This window comes from Colletotrichum karsti (genome assembly GCF_011947395.1).
Source record: "Colletotrichum karsti strain CkLH20 chromosome Unknown Scaffold18, whole genome shotgun sequence".
In the NCBI taxonomy this organism is placed as follows: Eukaryota; Fungi; Ascomycota; class Sordariomycetes; order Glomerellales; family Glomerellaceae; genus Colletotrichum; species Colletotrichum karsti.
This window is the reverse complement of record NW_024065918.1, coordinates 207,285-224,521: the sequence shown is the minus strand read 5'-3', so window position 1 is coordinate 224,521 and position 17,237 is coordinate 207,285. Positions and strand designations below refer to the sequence as shown.

Below are 17,237 nucleotides of genomic sequence, written 5' to 3'. Positions count from 1 at the left end.
GTCTAAACAGCAACGGCAGTGGCGCCCTTGCCCTCCTTCTTAACACTCCTCCACTGCAGACCGAGGCAAGCCACGAAGGCGGCGGCGGCACAGGCGACCGTGACGTAGTACGTGTGTCTCAGACCAACCATGTAAGCCTCCAGAACCGCCTCAATCGCATCGGCACGACCCATCTTGGTCAAGATGCTCCGGACCTGGTCGGCGCCGCCGTTGATGAAGATGGTCGGGTTGATATCGGGGACGCGGGAGGCGACGCCGCTGACGAGGCCGGTCTGGAAGAGACTCTGGGCGACGGCGATCATGATGGCGCCGCCAAAGGCCTGGAAAAACTGCACGCAGGCGGTCGCGACGGGGACGTCCTCGAGCGGCAGGACGGTCTGGACGACGAGGACGCCGATCTGGAAGCCGGCGCCAATGCCGAGGCCGGCGAGGACCTGGTAGCCGAACCACTCACGCATGGGCGTGGTGAGGTCGAAAGTCGTGATGAGGCCGGAGCCGACGGTGAAGAGGACGAGAGAGGGGAGGATGATGGCGCTGTAGTAGCCGATGACGGAGATGAGGGCGCCGCTGGCCATGCTGGCGACGACGGTGGCCAGCAGGAGGGGGAGGATCTTGATGCCGGCCTGGACGGCGCTGACGCCCTGGATGGCTTGGAAGTAGAGGGCTGCGCTTGTTAGTGCCTGTTCTGCGTGAGGTGCAGGAGAGAGACTTACAGAGGTAGTAGATGAGGGGGAAGAAGGCGGCGCCAAAGAAGCAGGCGAAGAGCATCGCGCAGACTACATTGCGGTTCTTGAACAAGTAGGGAGGGAGTGTTCCCTTGTCACCCTGCCAGATCTGAATTCCGATGAACAGAATGATCATGAGGCCGAATCCGACGAAAAGACCGATGATCTTGGAGCTGTTCCAGGGGTACTCGGCGCCGCCCCATTGCAGGGCGAGGAGAAGGCAGATGATGGCGGGGATGAAGATGGCGGTACCAATGATATCGAGCTGCATGAGGCGCTGGACGAACGTCTTTCCGTCGGGGTTGTTCTTGCGGCTGATGTGAAGCAGGAAGAAGACGAAGACCATGGCAATGCCGCCGATGGGCAGGTTGATGTAGAAACACCATCTCCAGGTAGCCTTCTCAGTGAAGACACCTCCCAGGAGAGGACCAGCGACGGAAGCCACTCCCCACATGCCACCGATGAGACCGAACGCCAGGGGACGCTTCTCCAAGGGCATCGTGTAGCTGAGGATGACGATGGAGCCGGAGAACAGGCCAGCGGTGCCGATGCCCGCGATGGCTCGGCCGACGATGAAGGCGGTGGACGACGGGGCCAGGGCGCAGAGCAGGGATCCGACCTCGAAGACGAAGATGGCTGCCAGGTACGAGTACTTGATGCTGAAGAGCTTGTAGATCGTGCCGTACATGGGCTGCAGAGCGGTGGTGGTGAGCAGGTAGGACGAGCCGTACCAGCCAATGTCCTTGACGCTGCCATACTCGGAGGTGATGGCGCCGAGGGCCGGGGCGATGATGGTCTGGTCGAGGGCCACGAGGAAGACGGCGAGGCAGAGAGAGGCGATGATGAGGATGAGCTTCAGGCCGTGGGGGTATTCGACCTCATCTTCGTGAATGGAGGGTGCTTGCTTGCTGTTGCTGTCCGTCGCTGTCATGTCATGGGGAGGCTTCTCTGTGAGAATCGAGGGGTCGGCAGAGGTGGTCTCGCCGGGCCTCTCTTCGCGATGCTTCGTATCCATGGTGATGAACCCTGCTGTATGAGTAAAAATATTTCTTGAATACGCTGACCGATTAGGGTTGAGGGACGGTTCACGTATAAGTGGTAAGCAGAGTGACGGAAGGAGTAAGACGGCAGAACTACCGAAGCCGCTGAAAGAAACGATCAACCCTGGAAGATGATTCAACAAGAAGGGACGAAAGCAAAAATCAGCAGACGGCAGGTGGGATACTTATGCCCTACATGACACCCGAGATCGTGAAATTTCCTTCCAGCACAACAGCAGCAGCATCCCATCGGGTGTTAGCAGCGCAGCGCGGGCCTATCCCGATCTGGACCTGTTTGCAAGCCACAGGGAGGGTCCAGCCTGGAACCAGGACCCCAAGCCAAGGGGCCAACTAGCCATTAGCATGAGCTTGTTTGTCTTTGGGTATGTGGGAAAGTGGGAAGCGCCGCCAAAGGAGTCGGACGAGGACGAGGGTGCGGACGAATTCGAGGCAGGGGTCGTTGGATGGAAAAGAAATCTCTCCGAGGGGCTGTCATAAGGTAAGGAGAAATAATGACGACTGCATTATCGGCGTCATCACCATCACTATCCCGATCACCGCAGTTACCAGCACATTCTGCCGCTGCCGCGTGCCAGAGGAGGAGGAATCCGCAGAAGGAATCCGTACCTGGTGCATATCGGACGAGCCAGGGACCCAAGTTGTGCGAAGGGAAGATGTGAAGAGAAGCCTCGATCAGCGATTTACGGCCTTTGCGCCAGATTCACAAGCCATGTGGCAGTGGGCCGGGTGGGAATGACCGACGGGATAGAGGATATAGGGTGGAAATTCCGAAGAATCACTGCAAAAAAAGTGCAGGTCGGGGCGGCCTAAGCGGCCCCCTCTCGGAGGTCGGCGAGTAAACTTGTCCGACTGACACGGCGCCGTGTCGGATGATTGGTCGATTCGCCCTTCGGCACTCTTATTTGGTCACCATTCCTCTTTCGGATTTACGACGTCGAGACAAAATTGCTGGATTCCCGGCGATTTTTTTCATTTTCGTTCCAAAAAATATTGCTCCGGGTCTCGGTGCACAACATTGCCTGCCCAGAGGACCTAGCGGGCCACCGGCTTCGACCGACTGCAAACATGCGCCGTGGCTTGCTCACTGCCTGTCGGGCTCTTTTGTGTGACACCCCGACATGACTCACTTAGCCCGTAGATCGGTGTTATGTCGAATGCGGTTCAAAGTCTCCCCGGCGTGTCAGTCATGTCGGCCTCGTCCGGCCCTGTTCGGAGGACGAAGAGGATGTTGTACCGGGGAGTGGTTCCCATTCCGTGTCGCTGGATTTCCGTGGTGTAACTTGGACGCGTCATAAAGAGCGGGACGGCGCGTCGTTTTAGATGGTGGTATTGATGAAATCTGTTCACTTGAGATATCCTCATGACAGACGCGTATGATGGCCACGAGTTCACCACCCACTACCTAGTGAGCCTCCAGAAGAGATGGCTTACATCTTGATGGCTAATGGTCCGCGCACCATCCCCACCAAATATGCCGTCGTCTCCCGTCTCAGTCTCCAGCTCTTCATGGCTTACACGCGACGTGGCTGAATAATCTTGGTCTTCTGATGCCACGGCATTCACGTTAAGCTTAAATTGTGGCCAGGTTTAACGGGTATGAGAGACAGCAAGGTTGATCCCGCTGTGGCCTATCAACTTGGGAAACACGGCTGACCTCTGACGGATTGCGCAATATCTAGATTACGTCTCCGGAATCCGAGCCAAATCAGAAGTCTTCCACCTACTTGAAGCATCTCTTGAGGAACGTGACGGCTTACTATGTTGATGGCCAGCTTGCCGCCATTGAGAAGATCACCTCAGAGAAGCTCTCTGCAACAGCGTCTTTAGGTGCTATTTTAAGGGCATTCCCCGCGACGTTTCGGCACCGTTGTGGAGACCAGGAAACAAATGCTGTTGGCAGTCATGGCGACCAAGTACCGATGCACGCACTTTAGGCGCTGCAGTACATGTGCAAGGTGACGCCTGCGAAGGAGCCTCAGCGTCACCCGCCAAGCTCGCTGTAAAGGGCCTGGCCTATCTAATCTCGGCGCATCCAATCCAATGGAACCTTGCAACATCCGCCCGCATCGCAGCGTCGTCTGCGCTTAACGCAACTACCTTACCTTTTTGACCTCCGCCGTGTCCGTTGGCGTCGACGTCGTCGCGTCTTCACCTTTTCTTCGAATGGCACTTTTGGTCTATCCATCACAGAAAATGCCATTTGCTTATTCACCTATAGCAACCGAAATCTCAATGACCGAACCGAAGCCGTAATCCACCATCGAGCCCCAACCAAACGGTCCACCGTCTAGCCCACCCACCCGCCGCGCGCCGCCGGATATCATTCCCCATCCGTCGAGAGCCTGTCCTCTCGACCAACACTTCGCCGTCATGGACCGTGCCATGGCTATGAGGGATATGGAATACGACGAAAACGCCATCATGGACGACGACAGGGACGCCGAGCCCCCCGTGACCGGAACCCCTCAGCGTCTTCTCCTCGGCCGCTCGCCCTTGTCCAAGACGCGCTCCATGTCGGACGGCGGGACGCCCTCAAAGCTTTCACCATCGCCTCACATCACCGAGCGGAACACATCCAAGGACGACAGCCATATCGGGAGCGCGGGTGCGGCGGCGGCGGTGGCGCCTCCCGTCACTCCCCACCGATCCGAGTTCCCGCTCCGCGGACTGTCACTGCAGATGCCTGCAAACTCTCCGTCCTCGTCGTCCTCCGCCACCTTCACGAAACCCGCGCCGTTGTCACCGAAGCTCGACCACTCCCAGATCTACGCGAGCCCGACAAACATCCTTCCGCGTCGCTCCCGCGGTCTTGATTTCTCCCGCGCCGCTACCAGCCTGCACCACTCGACCCTCGCGGAGTCGTCGCCCGACTCGTCACCCACGATCGGAGGAAGAGGAATGAACATTCCGGGAAGGAGGAGCAACGATTACGGCCAGGCCGAGCAGACGACCAATTCGTTGTGGTCGATGATGGGCAACCACGAGCGCATGACCGTGTCGAGCTCACTAGGCAGCGCGAACCACCCGCTGGGGTCGGATTCTTCGTCTTCATCCGACGACGACGACATCATGGATGAAGACATGGATGAGCCGTACATTGGTACGCCGCAGGCCAACAAAACCAGCGCGCCGATCGGAACACAGTCTCCTGCTCCGTGGATGGGGTCTCCTGCAATGAACAGCCTGATGAGCTTTCAGCAGCGGCAGCGCCAGAGGAAACTGCCCAAAAAGAAACATAAGCCCCCATTGGGTCTCGGATTCAGCCCGGCCACCGTCGCCGGTCTGTCGAAGTCACCGCCAAGTAACAGTTCAAAGGATGCCTCCGCCCATAACCGGAGAGAGAGCATCAGCTGGCAGGCGAACCAGCTGCATATATCCGGCGAGGAGGAGAGGGGGGATATCGACCATCTCTTGACGACACCCAGCCGTGACGGACAGCGACCAACAATTATGAAACGCGTGGTCACCCGTCGCGCAAATCTCTTGGTCAGTTGGATAAGTTGTTCCTGCCTGAAGACGCGTTACTAACTGAATCCAGCCCAAAACGAAGAACTTTGCTCGCATCAGAGCGGCTCTGTTTGAGGAAGGCGCGCCTGTGGAGGTGGAAACCCGGCGCGAGGCCGAAGTCGTGCGCCAAGTGCGTGAAAGCGACATGGACCTCGAGCCGCCACGCCAACCAACGGCACCGGCCACACAACATTCATCACCGAACCTCGGAACGCAGGAAACCTCTCTAGACGACATTCCGGAGAGTATGATAACCGATTCCGCGCTTAGCCTCTCGGGTAGCTTCAAGCAGCAGGCACTAAAGAACTCAAAAGGCTCCAAATTCTGGGATACGTTCTCGGAAGCCAGCAGCGCCGGCACACGCACAACACCGCCCCCTCCCAACGGACTGCCCCGCGGATCGTCTTCCGGCATGAGCGAGGACATCTCCATGGACTCGCCGTCTCTAGGACCGACAGCAGGCTTCGCCATGGCCGCAAGCAGCGGCGAGTCGCAGAAAGGCGACACACCCCTCCTGACACAAGGCCCGCAACCAGCCCCCAGCGCGGCCGAGATCACGCGGCGCATTAACAGCAAGCGCCGCCGCGAAGACGACTTCGACCCCGTCAGCTTCAAGCGCCGTGCCGTGAGCCCCGGCATGAGCGTCCACAACTCCCCGATCATGCAGAGCCCCATGCAACGCGACGTGCAACCGTGGGGGTCCAGACCCGGCAGCAACAGCGGCGACCGTGGCGGTGACCGTGGCGGCGGCGAACGCGGCGGCAGCGGCGCGCCCAGCGAGTCGGGAAGTCTGGGCGGCACGCCGGGCAGCAACCCGAACGGCAACGGCCGGGTGAACGGGACCAAGGGTAGGGTCGGGTTCCAGGGCATGGTCGACACCAGCGACGGCCTGATGCGGATGAGCATCGAGTGAGGCAACATTTACATATGATTTGGAGCAGTATAAGGAGAGAACACGCGTAGTATTACTGGTGGCGCGGTCTTTGCATTGGCGTTATTTTGGTAGGGAAACATTGACAGACAGAAAAGTACGGCGCGGGCGAACCGGTGGTTGGTTTCACGGGACAGACAGAGAGAGAATATCCATAGAGCCGTACTCGGCATCACATCACATCACACACAAACAGCGAATGAGCACAGCATTTAATGACCGACGCATATTGGTTTGAAGAAATGATGAGTTTTCTTTCGTCGTGGTATCTTCGCAACGCCGTGTACGCCTTGTAATCGCAGCTTATCCTCCCACAAATCAAATGACCATGCAACAAACAATCAGATCAGTCCTCCATCAAGCAGCATCCTCGTAAGTTCACTCCACGCCGACGCCTTCCTCGGGAACCCTCAAACTACCGAGCTTATCGTCCAACCACCGCGCCAGGTCCTCCGCGTGCCGCCGCATAACCACCACGCCCGCCGTGTTCACGCTCCCGACGCTCCCCAGGCTCGCCGTCGTCACGCCGCCCACGCTCAGCACGCTGTCGACCTCGGACGGCGACGCGGGCGCGGCGCTCGGCGTCGCGCCGCCGGATCTCTCGCCGTTGCCGTGGTGGAGGTGCTGGGCGGAGGAGGTCGACTCGTCGATGTGTTCCGCTAGGGGCCCGATGCAGACGAAGAGCAGGCCGCACTTGAGCCTCCTGATGACAACAACGCCGGCCGCGAGCTGCACCGTGATCGTGAGCGGTTTCCCCCCTGCTCCTTCCGCTAGAGGAGCAGGGGAGGAGAGGGAGGAGGAGGTCGGGAGGGCGTCGGGGATGTCCGGGGCCGTGGAGGCGTGGAGGGCGAAGAGGGAGGAGGCGACGGTGGACTGGGTGCGGAGGAGGGAGACGGGGTGCGGCGAGGCGTGGGCGAGGAGGCGGCCCGAGGGGGTCGCGAGGAGGGCCGTGTGCAGGTGGGCGTTGAGGTTGGAGGCGAGGAAGGCGGTGAGGCGTTTTGTGAGGAGGAGGGGAGGGGTCGGTTGGTTGAAGGACATTTTGTGTTCGTCCGGTTTTGGGGGTTGAGGTCGAGGATGCGGATGGCTTCGGAGGGGGGGGGAGGATGGCCCCGGTTGAGGCTGTGTGGTCGGTTCGTTTGCTTCGCAGCTTGCTGTTCTGTTTTCTCGCGTGACGTTTGTGGTCCTATTTGACTGTGTGAGGTGCGAGACTGGTTCGGAATGCGGTTCGAAGATGTGTTCGTGGGAGCTCTCGGAGCTGTTTCTGAGCTGGGTTGAGGTGGTGTGTGTTGAGATTGAGGTTCGGTCCACTGTCCGGAGCTCTGAGGCAGCCTTGTGCAGCTTCGGGCTGCGGCGGGGCAGCTGCGAAAATAAAGAGGTACGTACCTCCGAGGACTCCACTGTTGGGCATCCACTCCGGGAGGCATGGCACGTGGGAACGGATACCTGTCACCGACATCCCGTCACCGTGCTGGCTTTTAGGTCGCGGCGTCTGCTGCGGACTACTGCGCGCTCTGTGATCACGACATTGGATGAACTTGGACGAGCGCTGGCGCCACTGGGCTAAAGCTACGTTGGATAGGTATTCAAAGATGGGTTTACTGCAAGATACAACGCGACGGAGACTAAATCACTCCGCCGCCTTCTCGTCCAGCCCGTTCAACGAAAAGAACCGGCCTCGAAGATCGTCCATGACGTCGATGTACTCCCTCCCGTCCTCCGTCTTGTTCCGCCACTTGCGATACAGCACCTCGACCTCGTCACACAGGCGCTGCGAGCCCGCCGCCGGGTTCATGAGGTCGTAGTCCAGGAGAAGCCGCACCGCGAGCTTGAGGTACTTGGAGTAGCCCACCCGCATGAGGTTCTCGTCGATGTGGATGTCGGTATGGGACTCGCACTGGTTGACGCACTTGCAGCCCTGGAAGTTGGGGTGCTCGCAGCCGCGGCCGAGGTGGCTCTCGCCGCCGATGCACTGGATGCTCTCGCACCGCCGGATATGGACGCAGTTGCAGGTCTCGCAGCCGTCAAAGGTCGGAAGGGGGTAGCCGACCATCATGCGGAAGAGGACGGCGCCGAGGTCCCAGTGGTCGTCGCTGATGGTGTGCAGGCGTTTGCTCTGTTGGTATTAGTGATGAGTGCATCATGGGCGGGGGAGGGGGATGGACTTACGTTGTGACCTGTTTCGAGGTACTCCTCCCACTGCTTCTTCATCTCACGCAGCCCCATGTGGCCGTGCTGTGGCGCCATTGGGATTCCCTCGCTGTTGGGAAAAGGGTTCCCGTTAGACAGCTGGGCTTGGCGGCGAGCCGGGACGCCAGATACAAATGCGTTGCCGAACTTGCCCAGCTTGCAGACGCCGTACGTCTCGTCGCCTCGCGAGTGCTGGAAGAAGATGGTCGACCCGCTGATGCCACGGTGCAGGATGGGCATCCACTCCATGTCCGTCCGAACCCATCGCGCCTCGCTCGTGACCCAGTCGACTTCCTGGCGGTAGCCGTCGTGTAGCCAAACGAGGGCGCGGAGGATGGACGTCAGGACGTGCCAGCAGAGCGACTCGGGCATGTAGCAGTTGGGCTCGCGCTCCGAGTGGCGGTCCGCGAAGAGGAGCTCCAGGGTGCCGGCATCACAGATGTCCCAGACGAGGTAGTCCTCGGTGGCGTCCACCTGAGAGTGGAAGGGCCTTTGGCGGAGGTATCCCGCGAGTGAGATGATGTTCTCATGGTTAAAGATGTGGGAGATGTTGCGGCCGATGCTGCAGTCGTACAGCAGGTCCATCAGCCCCTTGATTTGGCGCTGCTTCTTGGTCGTGAAGCCGAGCGAGTATTTCCCGGCATCGTAGTACTCGTCAAAGTCGTCCACTTTCCGAGCGATGAACTCTTCGCCGTCGGCATATCCTATGTGCTGGGCGTGTCTCCTCGCCAGCCATATATTGCCCCTGACTTTTTTGACCAGTTGGAAGGTCGGCTGAGGGTGGTCTGGGTCTTCCATTTCTGCGGTGTCACGTTGAACTCGTAGAGAAGATGGGCATCGCGAGAACGAGTGCTGGGTGAACTCAAGGCATCTTTGTAGGGCATTGTGTTGTGTTTAATGCCAGAGCAGAACTCTCTGTTGTATCAATTGCTGCCAATGGCTTCAAAGAAGCGCAACCTCGTCAATGGAGCCTCATAATGGACTGCCTTGACTTCAAAGCAGGGCACCATCATGAAAGAAACCACCAACATTATGGATGTAAGCCGTCCTGAATGGATATGGTCCATTGAGGCTTCCTGCATCACGACAAAGACACACCAGACATTGTCGGTATTCGTCCAACGGTTTCGAGCTTGGCAGTCCGCAAATGGCCATCCTGTGCGCCTCATCCGTAATTAGTGTCACGGCCGTTGGATGCCGCTCCGCAGCCGCAGTACTACAGGAAACATCCGCCAGCCAGCGGTCGGACGAACTGCGAGGCAGCCACGATCCCTTACCGAGTAGTTGGCGCAGACCAAATGAGAAACAACCCAAGCACGCGCGCCGAAGCGCCGCCACTTGGCGGAACACACGACGACGACGACCATGGATTTCCTGGAAACATTGTGTCTACCTTTGGTCGCGCGTTCTTTGTCGACTGTCTCAACAAGATTGGGCTGGCGATAAAGATAGCCGAATGGCCGGGGTAATCCACGTGCGGCCGGCGGCCAAATTGGCATTGGAAAAAGCGAAATGTCGCGTTTGCCCGAAGTGGGAGGAGCCCGGTTTTCGCAGGGTCATGTTGGCCAAGACCTGCCGTCTGATCCGTGGGTGTTTGCAGGCTCCTCCCTTTGCCCATTGCGCCGTTTGCGAGGGTTGGGAGCCCTTTGAATGTCGAGCTATGCTGGAGAGGGAGAGGATAACTGCGACTTCGTGCGACCCTGCGGTTCAACTGAATTCCGTCGAATGACATGGCCAGCCGGGGCTCAATCAATGCGAAGGGGCGCATTGGCCAAGTCGGAGGTAAAAGAAGCAGTTGCGAAGCCGATTTGGCGTCCAGGGTGCCGTCACCGGGGTGTCGACATCATGCATACCGTTGTACGGTTTGAGGGGAGCACGTTTCATCGATAGGAAAGCTGAGCAAGACTGCCGCGAGTTGAGACGGGATTCCCGGTGGCAGCGAGAGTCTCCGGCGGGAGAGAGCATCCGTTATGGTTGGAGTCCTCCAGATGTCGGAGAGCGATGTTCAATCGTCAGGAAGACGATGTGTTCTAGTCGGATTGACCTAAGGTACGGAGGTATTAGTGGTCAGCGTCAGTGTCAGGGAGCAGCCGCGCTCCTTCAGGGCGGTCGAAACAATGCGACCAAAGTTGGCCTCCCGCTGGGCCTCCCGCCGCTTCGAGAGGCGCAGGACTTGGGTCAATGGTTGGATGGGTTGGGCGGGCGCGTCCGAGCCGCGGCTATAAAGATGAGGCCGCGAACTTGTGTGGCCGTGTTTAACTCGAACGAGGCAGCCGTCTCAAACAGAGGATTCGTCCAGTGAGAGGCGATTGTGGTGGTGGTGCTGCAAGTAAGACTTTGGGGGTCTTGGGGGCAGAAGACGCTCTGAGAGGCCGACACTGAATGTGAGAGCTGGAGGTGCCTGAATGGAAGGAAGGAAAGGCCTGACAAGGGAAGAGGCAAGGCAAGGGAAGGGACCTAACAGGGGGAACACACTGTGGAACCCCTTATCAACCCTATATGTGACCGTGGCCAATGACATGTCGTAATTGGGGCGGGAAATGGGACCTCAAACGCTCTGATGGGGAGCTATTCCGATTCGGGACTTGGCGATTTGGTACCTGCGTTAAAAGACCCGCGCTTGAGTCGCTCTATTGCTCCACATGCGCCGCGGACGGCTCGAAACCGTCAAGACTGCCCACGACGCCAACGTCCACCCGCATCCTACGGGACGCCAGACCGGGAACCCTCAACCACACACAATTATTGGACGGAACCGCCAGAGACGCCCCCCTTTCCTTCCTCTTTCGGCGTCTCTTGTCTCTGGGTGCGCCCCTCTCGCCGATCCCTCTTGAAGGCCTCCACTCCCCTCTAACTCGCCCGGTCACGTTCACGTCGATGCTCTCAGTCAAATCTCACTCACTGACACCTCCCGCATTCCTCCCTCCAGCTTCGCGAAGCAGTCCATGGCCTCGAGAGTGAGCCTCGATCTTTCCATCGACCGCCAGCATTCCAGTCCTGCGTGAAAATTCCACGCCGTCCGCTCATTATCGTCTCGTCCTGTCTCGCGCCTCTCGCTCTCGATCGATTCGAACGCACGTACACTCATTCGCTGTATCACCTCTGCCCTTTTCGACATTCTGATACTCAGCCTTGCAACTTACGGCGGCCGATCAAACGCGGATATTCGCCCTACCACATTATCACCACCAAGACCCTCCACGACACCGCCTGTCTTCGGCTTCCCCTTGTTATTCAACAACTCGGACAAGCCCGATTGAATGATTGACGGGCTGAGCTGAATTTCCCCGGCTCGCTGTCGTCACCTTGCCGTGGCGTTTCTCTCAACCGCCATCTTAATCCACCCTCAAACGCCTGGTCGCTCGACCATGTCTTTCTGAGTCCTGACAGCCCACGGTCCGAACTCTTGTCTCGCAAAAGTCAGCCCTCTGACCCCCGACCCACATTCCGTTCTCCCTCTCCTTCACGCCTCTACGGATACTTCTCTTCTTTTACTCTTTCGTCTCGTCCCGTCACGAAATCGACCTTTCTTTTCTATCCGTCAAGACGAGAGCACAGTCGATTACTTCGCGGGCGAGTAACGACTAGTGCAGGGCAGGCCCGGATTTCTGGTATCACCATCATCCGCGACACGGTCCCAGTCGGCCAACCATTTCCTATCTTCTCTTCGCCCCTCGACTGTGTCGATTTTTAACGATACCTTTTATCCGTCATCAACCGAAAAATTAGTTCAAGATGGGGTGCATTGATCATCGTCGGAAGAACATCCAGTACAAGGCGGAACAGAAGTGGGATTACATCGTATGTGCGACCGCGGGAATGGTCGAACCATCTCCAATGCTAACCCGTCACAGAGCCTGAACGATTTCCGTTCGCGAGGATGCCTAACCCCGTTCGCGTACTTCTACCTCTGGCTCATGCTGCTCATCTCAGTCGCCGTCTACGGCGTTGATATGTTCACTGCCATCAACCTGCTCGCCTTCGACAAGTGGTCTTCCGAAATCGATCCCGCCATCGACTTTAAGATATCGAAATGGATCTTTTCCGTCTCCATCATTGCGTCCTTCGTCAACCTTGCCTTTGAGCAGTTCCGGGCTTTGCGCGTCATGAAGCGAGGAAACGTTGCTGAATGCTACCTCGACAACATTGCCGTCCGCCTGGAGAGTACTCGCATGGGAAAGGGACAGGGCTGGAGACGTTTCCTGGTTTTTGCCGAACTCACCAAGAGCAAGAAGGGAGCCGAGTACATCGCTCTGTTCACCTACTTCAGCTTCCAGTGTGAGTTGGTCCGATCACGTCACATAGAACGCCACTAACATGAACAGCCTGGATCCGTGTCATCGTCTGTTCCGGCCCCCGTCAAGTCGTCAACGCCCTCACCCTGAAGTCCGTCTACGACGCCAAGCTTGCCGTTCACGAAGCTTCCGTTGAGGGTTCCCTGCTGGGTTTCTTCGAGAAGATCAGGCAACTTGCTACCGAGGACTACCAGCAGGCACTGATCTTGTCTGGTATGCTCTTCACCCTCATCATCTGGGTCTTCTCCGCTCTCTACCTCATCATGGCGGTTCTGTTCTACGTCCTGTTCCTGTGGCACTGGATTCCCAAGGATGACGGTGGTCTCTCCGGATACTGCGAACGCAAGGTCAACAAGGCCCTCACCAAGGTTGTCACGGCCAAGGTCAACAAAGCGTTAGCCAAACAGGATGCAGACAGGAAGAAGGCGGAGATGAAGGCAGCCAGGAAGAACGGCGAGAAGATTGCCCCTGAGCGACAGGCAACTCTTCCCACCATCCCCAACGTGGGAGACCCCGACAAGCTCGCCGAGATGCCCATGATCAGCCGCAGCGACACCTTCGCGACGCTGCCTGCTTACGAGTCTCGCCCTGGCACTCCTGGCAGCTTCGAACTCGGCGCCATGGACCAGAAGCGGCCAGTCCCGTCGAGGATGGGCACCACCACCTCAACTGCCAGCTACTCTTCTCGCGCGCCTCTCGTCGGTGGTGCTGCGGACATGGGCTACCAGCGATCCGCGTCTCCCGCTCCCTCGCTGCCTCCCTTGGACCTCAACAACTACCCCCCACCCGCACGACCCGGCACCTCGAATTCGCAAAGAAGCTTCCGCCCTCAGCTGTCACATGTGCACACCAACTCACAAAGCTCCCTGCGGGGTATCTCGGAGAGTCCCGCTACCTATTCCCCGGATACGATGCCACCTTTCCCGCCCCCTGTTCGAACTGGCACTGGCGACAGCTACAGATCCCAGGGCCCTTACCAGGGTGGCCGGCCTACTCCTGCTCCGCGGGCCACCTACGACGACTACTCTGGTCAGTCCAACGGAAGAGCCAGCCCAGCGCCTTCGTCCTACTCATCACGCACCCCTGCTCCGCGGGCCCCTGGCTACCAAGCCTATCAGCCTTTCAACCCCCAGCAGCGAAGTGCCACTGGTCCGATTCCTCCGCGTGGCCCGACCACTGCTCCCACGCGGAACATGACGGCGCCTGTTCCTCCTCGACCTCAGGAGGACTACTTCGCCCGTCCGGGAACGTCACAGAGCCAGAGACCCCCGAGAAACCAGGGCTACGGCGGCTACAACGGCTACAACGATGACGTCGAGTCCCAGAGAGGCCCGCGGTACTAGGGATACCGGACGTCTCCCTTGGGTCCATAGAGGAGCATTGGGTTCGGTACAACCAGCATTTTCTTTTCATAATGTCTTTATGATTCGTGGGCGTCCACTTTAGCGACTTGTGTAAGGACGGCCGATCTTTGGCAAAAGGGGTTCTAACCCGTTGTATCGCCTCACCAAACCCCACGCGGGCTTGGCAGACTTGGATCAAAAGAGCTTTGGGAAAGAGCTTTGGGCCACAGTCTGGATTCGATTCTTCTTCATCTTTCAAAACTTCCATCCTTTCGATACCCACCGAATTTCACTTCAATCCATTCTCAGTGTACTATAGGAAAAGGGCGTACCCCTCGGCAAAGGGGACCATGTTCATGACCGAAGAGCGAGAGAGAAACAAGGACCAAACTTGTATTTTTAGTCAAATACAGCCATCGTCGATGATGACAATCCAATGTTTCCGAACGCAGTCTCCGTGAATGACGTTCCCCCCCTCCCCACGCCCTGCCAAGGCCCTCGAGTTTGGGGTACATAAGCAGCGGGGCGAAACCTTATTAATCGTCAAAGCAGAGCGCGCCAGGGGCGTCTAAGACGTTTCGGGCATCTCGAGGTGGTTCGGGATGGGATTGCGCCCTTCAGGTGCCTGATTTGTCACCGACATGTCACCATCAGACCCCGAAGCTGACGAGATTGAATTTCTCCTCGGGCACTGTTTAGAAATGCGGAATCGAGAATCTTGACATGGAGTGGGTTACCAAAGGGCGCAGTTCAACGATCACTTCAAAAGAGCATAATCTGCAATTGTCCGAAGGTCGAACCTACTAAGCTTTCCGCAACCTCGGATGAATTGCACGCTGCTCCTCACCAGTCTCCTCGCATCAAACTCCCTCCCGCCGGACAGCATTTTCTTCTCCCTCGGATCGAACACCATGCCGGCCGCGACGATCGCGTGGCACGAGGGCGAGCTCGCCGTGCACGAGCTCCTCAAGATCCCGACGCGGCAGAACCCGACCCGGGCGGGCCTGCCCTCCTCCTTCGGGCAGCGCGTCGCCGTCGCGCCGCTGCTGGCGCTCGGCGCGCTCGACGAGCGGGGCCGGCCGTGGACGACGCTCTGGGGCGGGGAGGCCGGGGCCGTGGCGCGGCCTATCGCGGAGGACGTGCTGGGCGTGCGGAGCAAGGTCGATGTCGTCGATGATCCGGTCATCAGGGCGCTCTGGGGGGGTCAGGAGAGGGAGATCAGGGAGGGCGAGGTGCTGCAGCCTGGGGTCGCGGGGGAGGGGAAGGTTGTTTCTGGGCTTGCTATCGATTTGAGGACGAGGGATCGGGTTAAGTTTGGGGGGAGGATGATTGCGGGGGCTGTTACGAAGGTGGATGGGGACGGAGGGGGGGAGCTGCAGATTGCGGTCAAGGTCGAGGAGAGTCTTGGGAATTGTCCGAAGTATCTCAATAAGAAGGACGTTAGGGGGAGGGAGGCGGTGGTTAAGGGGCGTGTGGAGCGCGGGTTGCCGTTGTCTGGGGATGCCGTCGCGGTGATTCGGCAGGCGGACATGATCTTCCTGTCCAGCGGGAACGGAGAGAGCATGGATACGAATCACCGTGGAGGATCGAAGGGGTTCGTGAGGGTTGCGAGGAATGACGACGGTGGTCTGGAAATTATATACCCCGAATGTGAGTTGCTCCTTGCTGTATGTCCGATGCCATACTGACGGTCACAGTCTCTGGGAACAGGTTATACCAGACGCTGGGGAACTTGAAAGTCAACCCTCGGGTAGGCGTCGCGATTCCGGACTTTGAAACGTCGAATGTCCTCTATGTAAGTTATTGTCAATCGTGTCCCCGAGGCCAGCAGCTAACACCGCAAGATCACGGGAACGGCATCCATCCTGTTCGGCGACGACGCGGCAGCACACCTTCCACGCACCAAGCTCGCCGTCAAAATCACCGCCTCCTCCGCCGTCTTCGTCCAGTCCGGCCTTCCCTTCACCGGCACCCCGCGGGAGCCGTCACCCTACAACCCGCCCGTCCGCCCCCTGCACACCGAGCAGCAAATCCCAGGGGCGGCCCTATCCTCGACAACAACAGAAACGACGGCGACACTGCTCGCCCGCGACATCATCACGCCCACCGTCGCGCGCTTCACCTTCGGCCTGGAGCCCCCGGGACGGTGGGAGCCCGGGCAGTACGTCACGCTCGACTTCGCGGAGGAGCTGGACGTCGGGTGGAGCCACATGCGGGACGACGAGCCGCAGGCGCTGAACGACGACTACGTGCGGACGTTTACGGTGTCGAACAGACCCGGGGGAGGGGGCCAGAGGGTGGAGATCACGGCGCGGAGGAAGGGGCCCGTCACGGGGCTGCTGTGGAGGTGGAACCCGCGGGCGCCGTTGACGGTGCCGGTGTTGGGCTTCGGCGGCGAGGAGGCGTTCAGGATGGGCAGGTCTGGGGGGGAAGAGGTTTTCGTTGCGGCGGGGGTCGGGATCACGCCGGTTATGGCGCAGGCTGAGGGGGTGTTGGAGGCCGGGGGCAGGTTGAGGGTGTTGTGGAGCGTGAAGGGGGAGGATTTGAAGTTTGCGAAGCATGTTCTTGATACTGTTCGGGGGCTGGCTCAGGTCACGACGGTGTTTGTGACTGGACGGGTTGAAGAGGAGGACATCTTGATTGACGAGATTCGGGATCTCGGGGCTTCGATTGAGAGGAGAAGGATGGTTGAGAGTGATGTGAAAGGACCTGGAGCTGGGAAGAGCAAGTATTTTCTGTGTACTGGGCCGACGATGTTGAAAATGTTGAATGAGTGGTTGGAAGGGGAGGAGGTTGCTTTCGAGGACTTTGCGTACTAGATGATTGGATAAAATCAGACGTATGTAGACCACTGTCAAAAGTCCGGAGTTCATAAGATGACTAAAATACTCCAAGCCGAATTCAGCATAACAACATTCAGGTCAAGGTTATGAATCGATTTTCTGAGCGCTCCTGCTTTGACAATTATTCTTCTGGTGAGATGATAAACAGTTGCGCAGTTAGCACCTCAAATACAGAATTTCTTTACTAGGGGCTCCGTCGTGTAATCCGAAATACTCCATGCTGCATGGCATTGGCCACCAAACCATACTACATGCTGTTCTAGAACCCAAGTATATGAACCGAGGTACTTGTAGCGAGGCAAACCCTTACAGGGCCAAACAACAAAAGGTAGGTAAATCGCACAA

The 17,237-nt window shown here is 58.4% G+C and overlaps 6 protein-coding genes across 6 annotated transcripts; 3 read left to right on the top strand and 3 right to left on the bottom strand.

The window, feature by feature from the left end:
• Nucleotides 1–2: 2 nt before the first annotated feature.
• Nucleotides 3–1,740, bottom strand: CkaCkLH20_06158 (major facilitator superfamily transporter; the record flags this gene model as incomplete). The annotated part of the gene is made up of 2 exons (XM_038888875.1): nucleotides 3–664; nucleotides 714–1,740. The coding sequence occupies 2 exons, from the start codon at nucleotides 1,738–1,740 to the stop codon at nucleotides 3–5; spliced, it is 1,689 nt and encodes a 562-aa protein (XP_038745676.1).
• A 2,416-nt stretch (nucleotides 1,741–4,156) lies between these two features.
• Nucleotides 4,157–6,206, top strand: CkaCkLH20_06157 (uncharacterized protein; the record flags this gene model as incomplete). The annotated part of the gene is made up of 2 exons (XM_038888874.1): nucleotides 4,157–5,272; nucleotides 5,325–6,206. 2 exons carry the CDS (start codon nucleotides 4,157–4,159, stop codon nucleotides 6,204–6,206), a joined length of 1,998 nt encoding a protein of 665 aa, XP_038745675.1.
• A 396-nt stretch (nucleotides 6,207–6,602) lies between these two features.
• Nucleotides 6,603–7,262, bottom strand: CkaCkLH20_06156 (uncharacterized protein; the record flags this gene model as incomplete). The annotated part of the gene is made up of 1 exon (XM_038888873.1): nucleotides 6,603–7,262. One exon carries the CDS (start codon nucleotides 7,260–7,262, stop codon nucleotides 6,603–6,605), a length of 660 nt encoding a protein of 219 aa, XP_038745674.1.
• Nucleotides 7,263–7,851: 589 nt separating this feature from the next.
• CkaCkLH20_06155 (g2-specific serine threonine protein kinase) lies at nucleotides 7,852–9,209 on the bottom strand (the record flags this gene model as incomplete). Its single annotated transcript, XM_038888872.1, has 2 exons — nucleotides 7,852–8,337; nucleotides 8,391–9,209. 2 exons carry the CDS (start codon nucleotides 9,207–9,209, stop codon nucleotides 7,852–7,854), a joined length of 1,305 nt encoding a protein of 434 aa, XP_038745673.1.
• Nucleotides 9,210–12,146: 2,937 nt separating this feature from the next.
• CkaCkLH20_06154 (pheromone-regulated membrane protein) lies at nucleotides 12,147–14,049 on the top strand (the record flags this gene model as incomplete). Its single annotated transcript, XM_038888871.1, has 3 exons — nucleotides 12,147–12,212; nucleotides 12,266–12,689; nucleotides 12,737–14,049. The coding sequence occupies 3 exons, from the start codon at nucleotides 12,147–12,149 to the stop codon at nucleotides 14,047–14,049; spliced, it is 1,803 nt and encodes a 600-aa protein (XP_038745672.1).
• Nucleotides 14,050–14,960: 911 nt separating this feature from the next.
• On the top strand, nucleotides 14,961–16,868 carry CkaCkLH20_06153 (oxidoreductase; the record flags this gene model as incomplete). The annotated part of the gene is made up of 3 exons (XM_038888870.1): nucleotides 14,961–15,699; nucleotides 15,747–15,844; nucleotides 15,894–16,868. 3 exons carry the CDS (start codon nucleotides 14,961–14,963, stop codon nucleotides 16,866–16,868), a joined length of 1,812 nt encoding a protein of 603 aa, XP_038745671.1.
• Nucleotides 16,869–17,237: the final 369 nt, after the last annotated feature.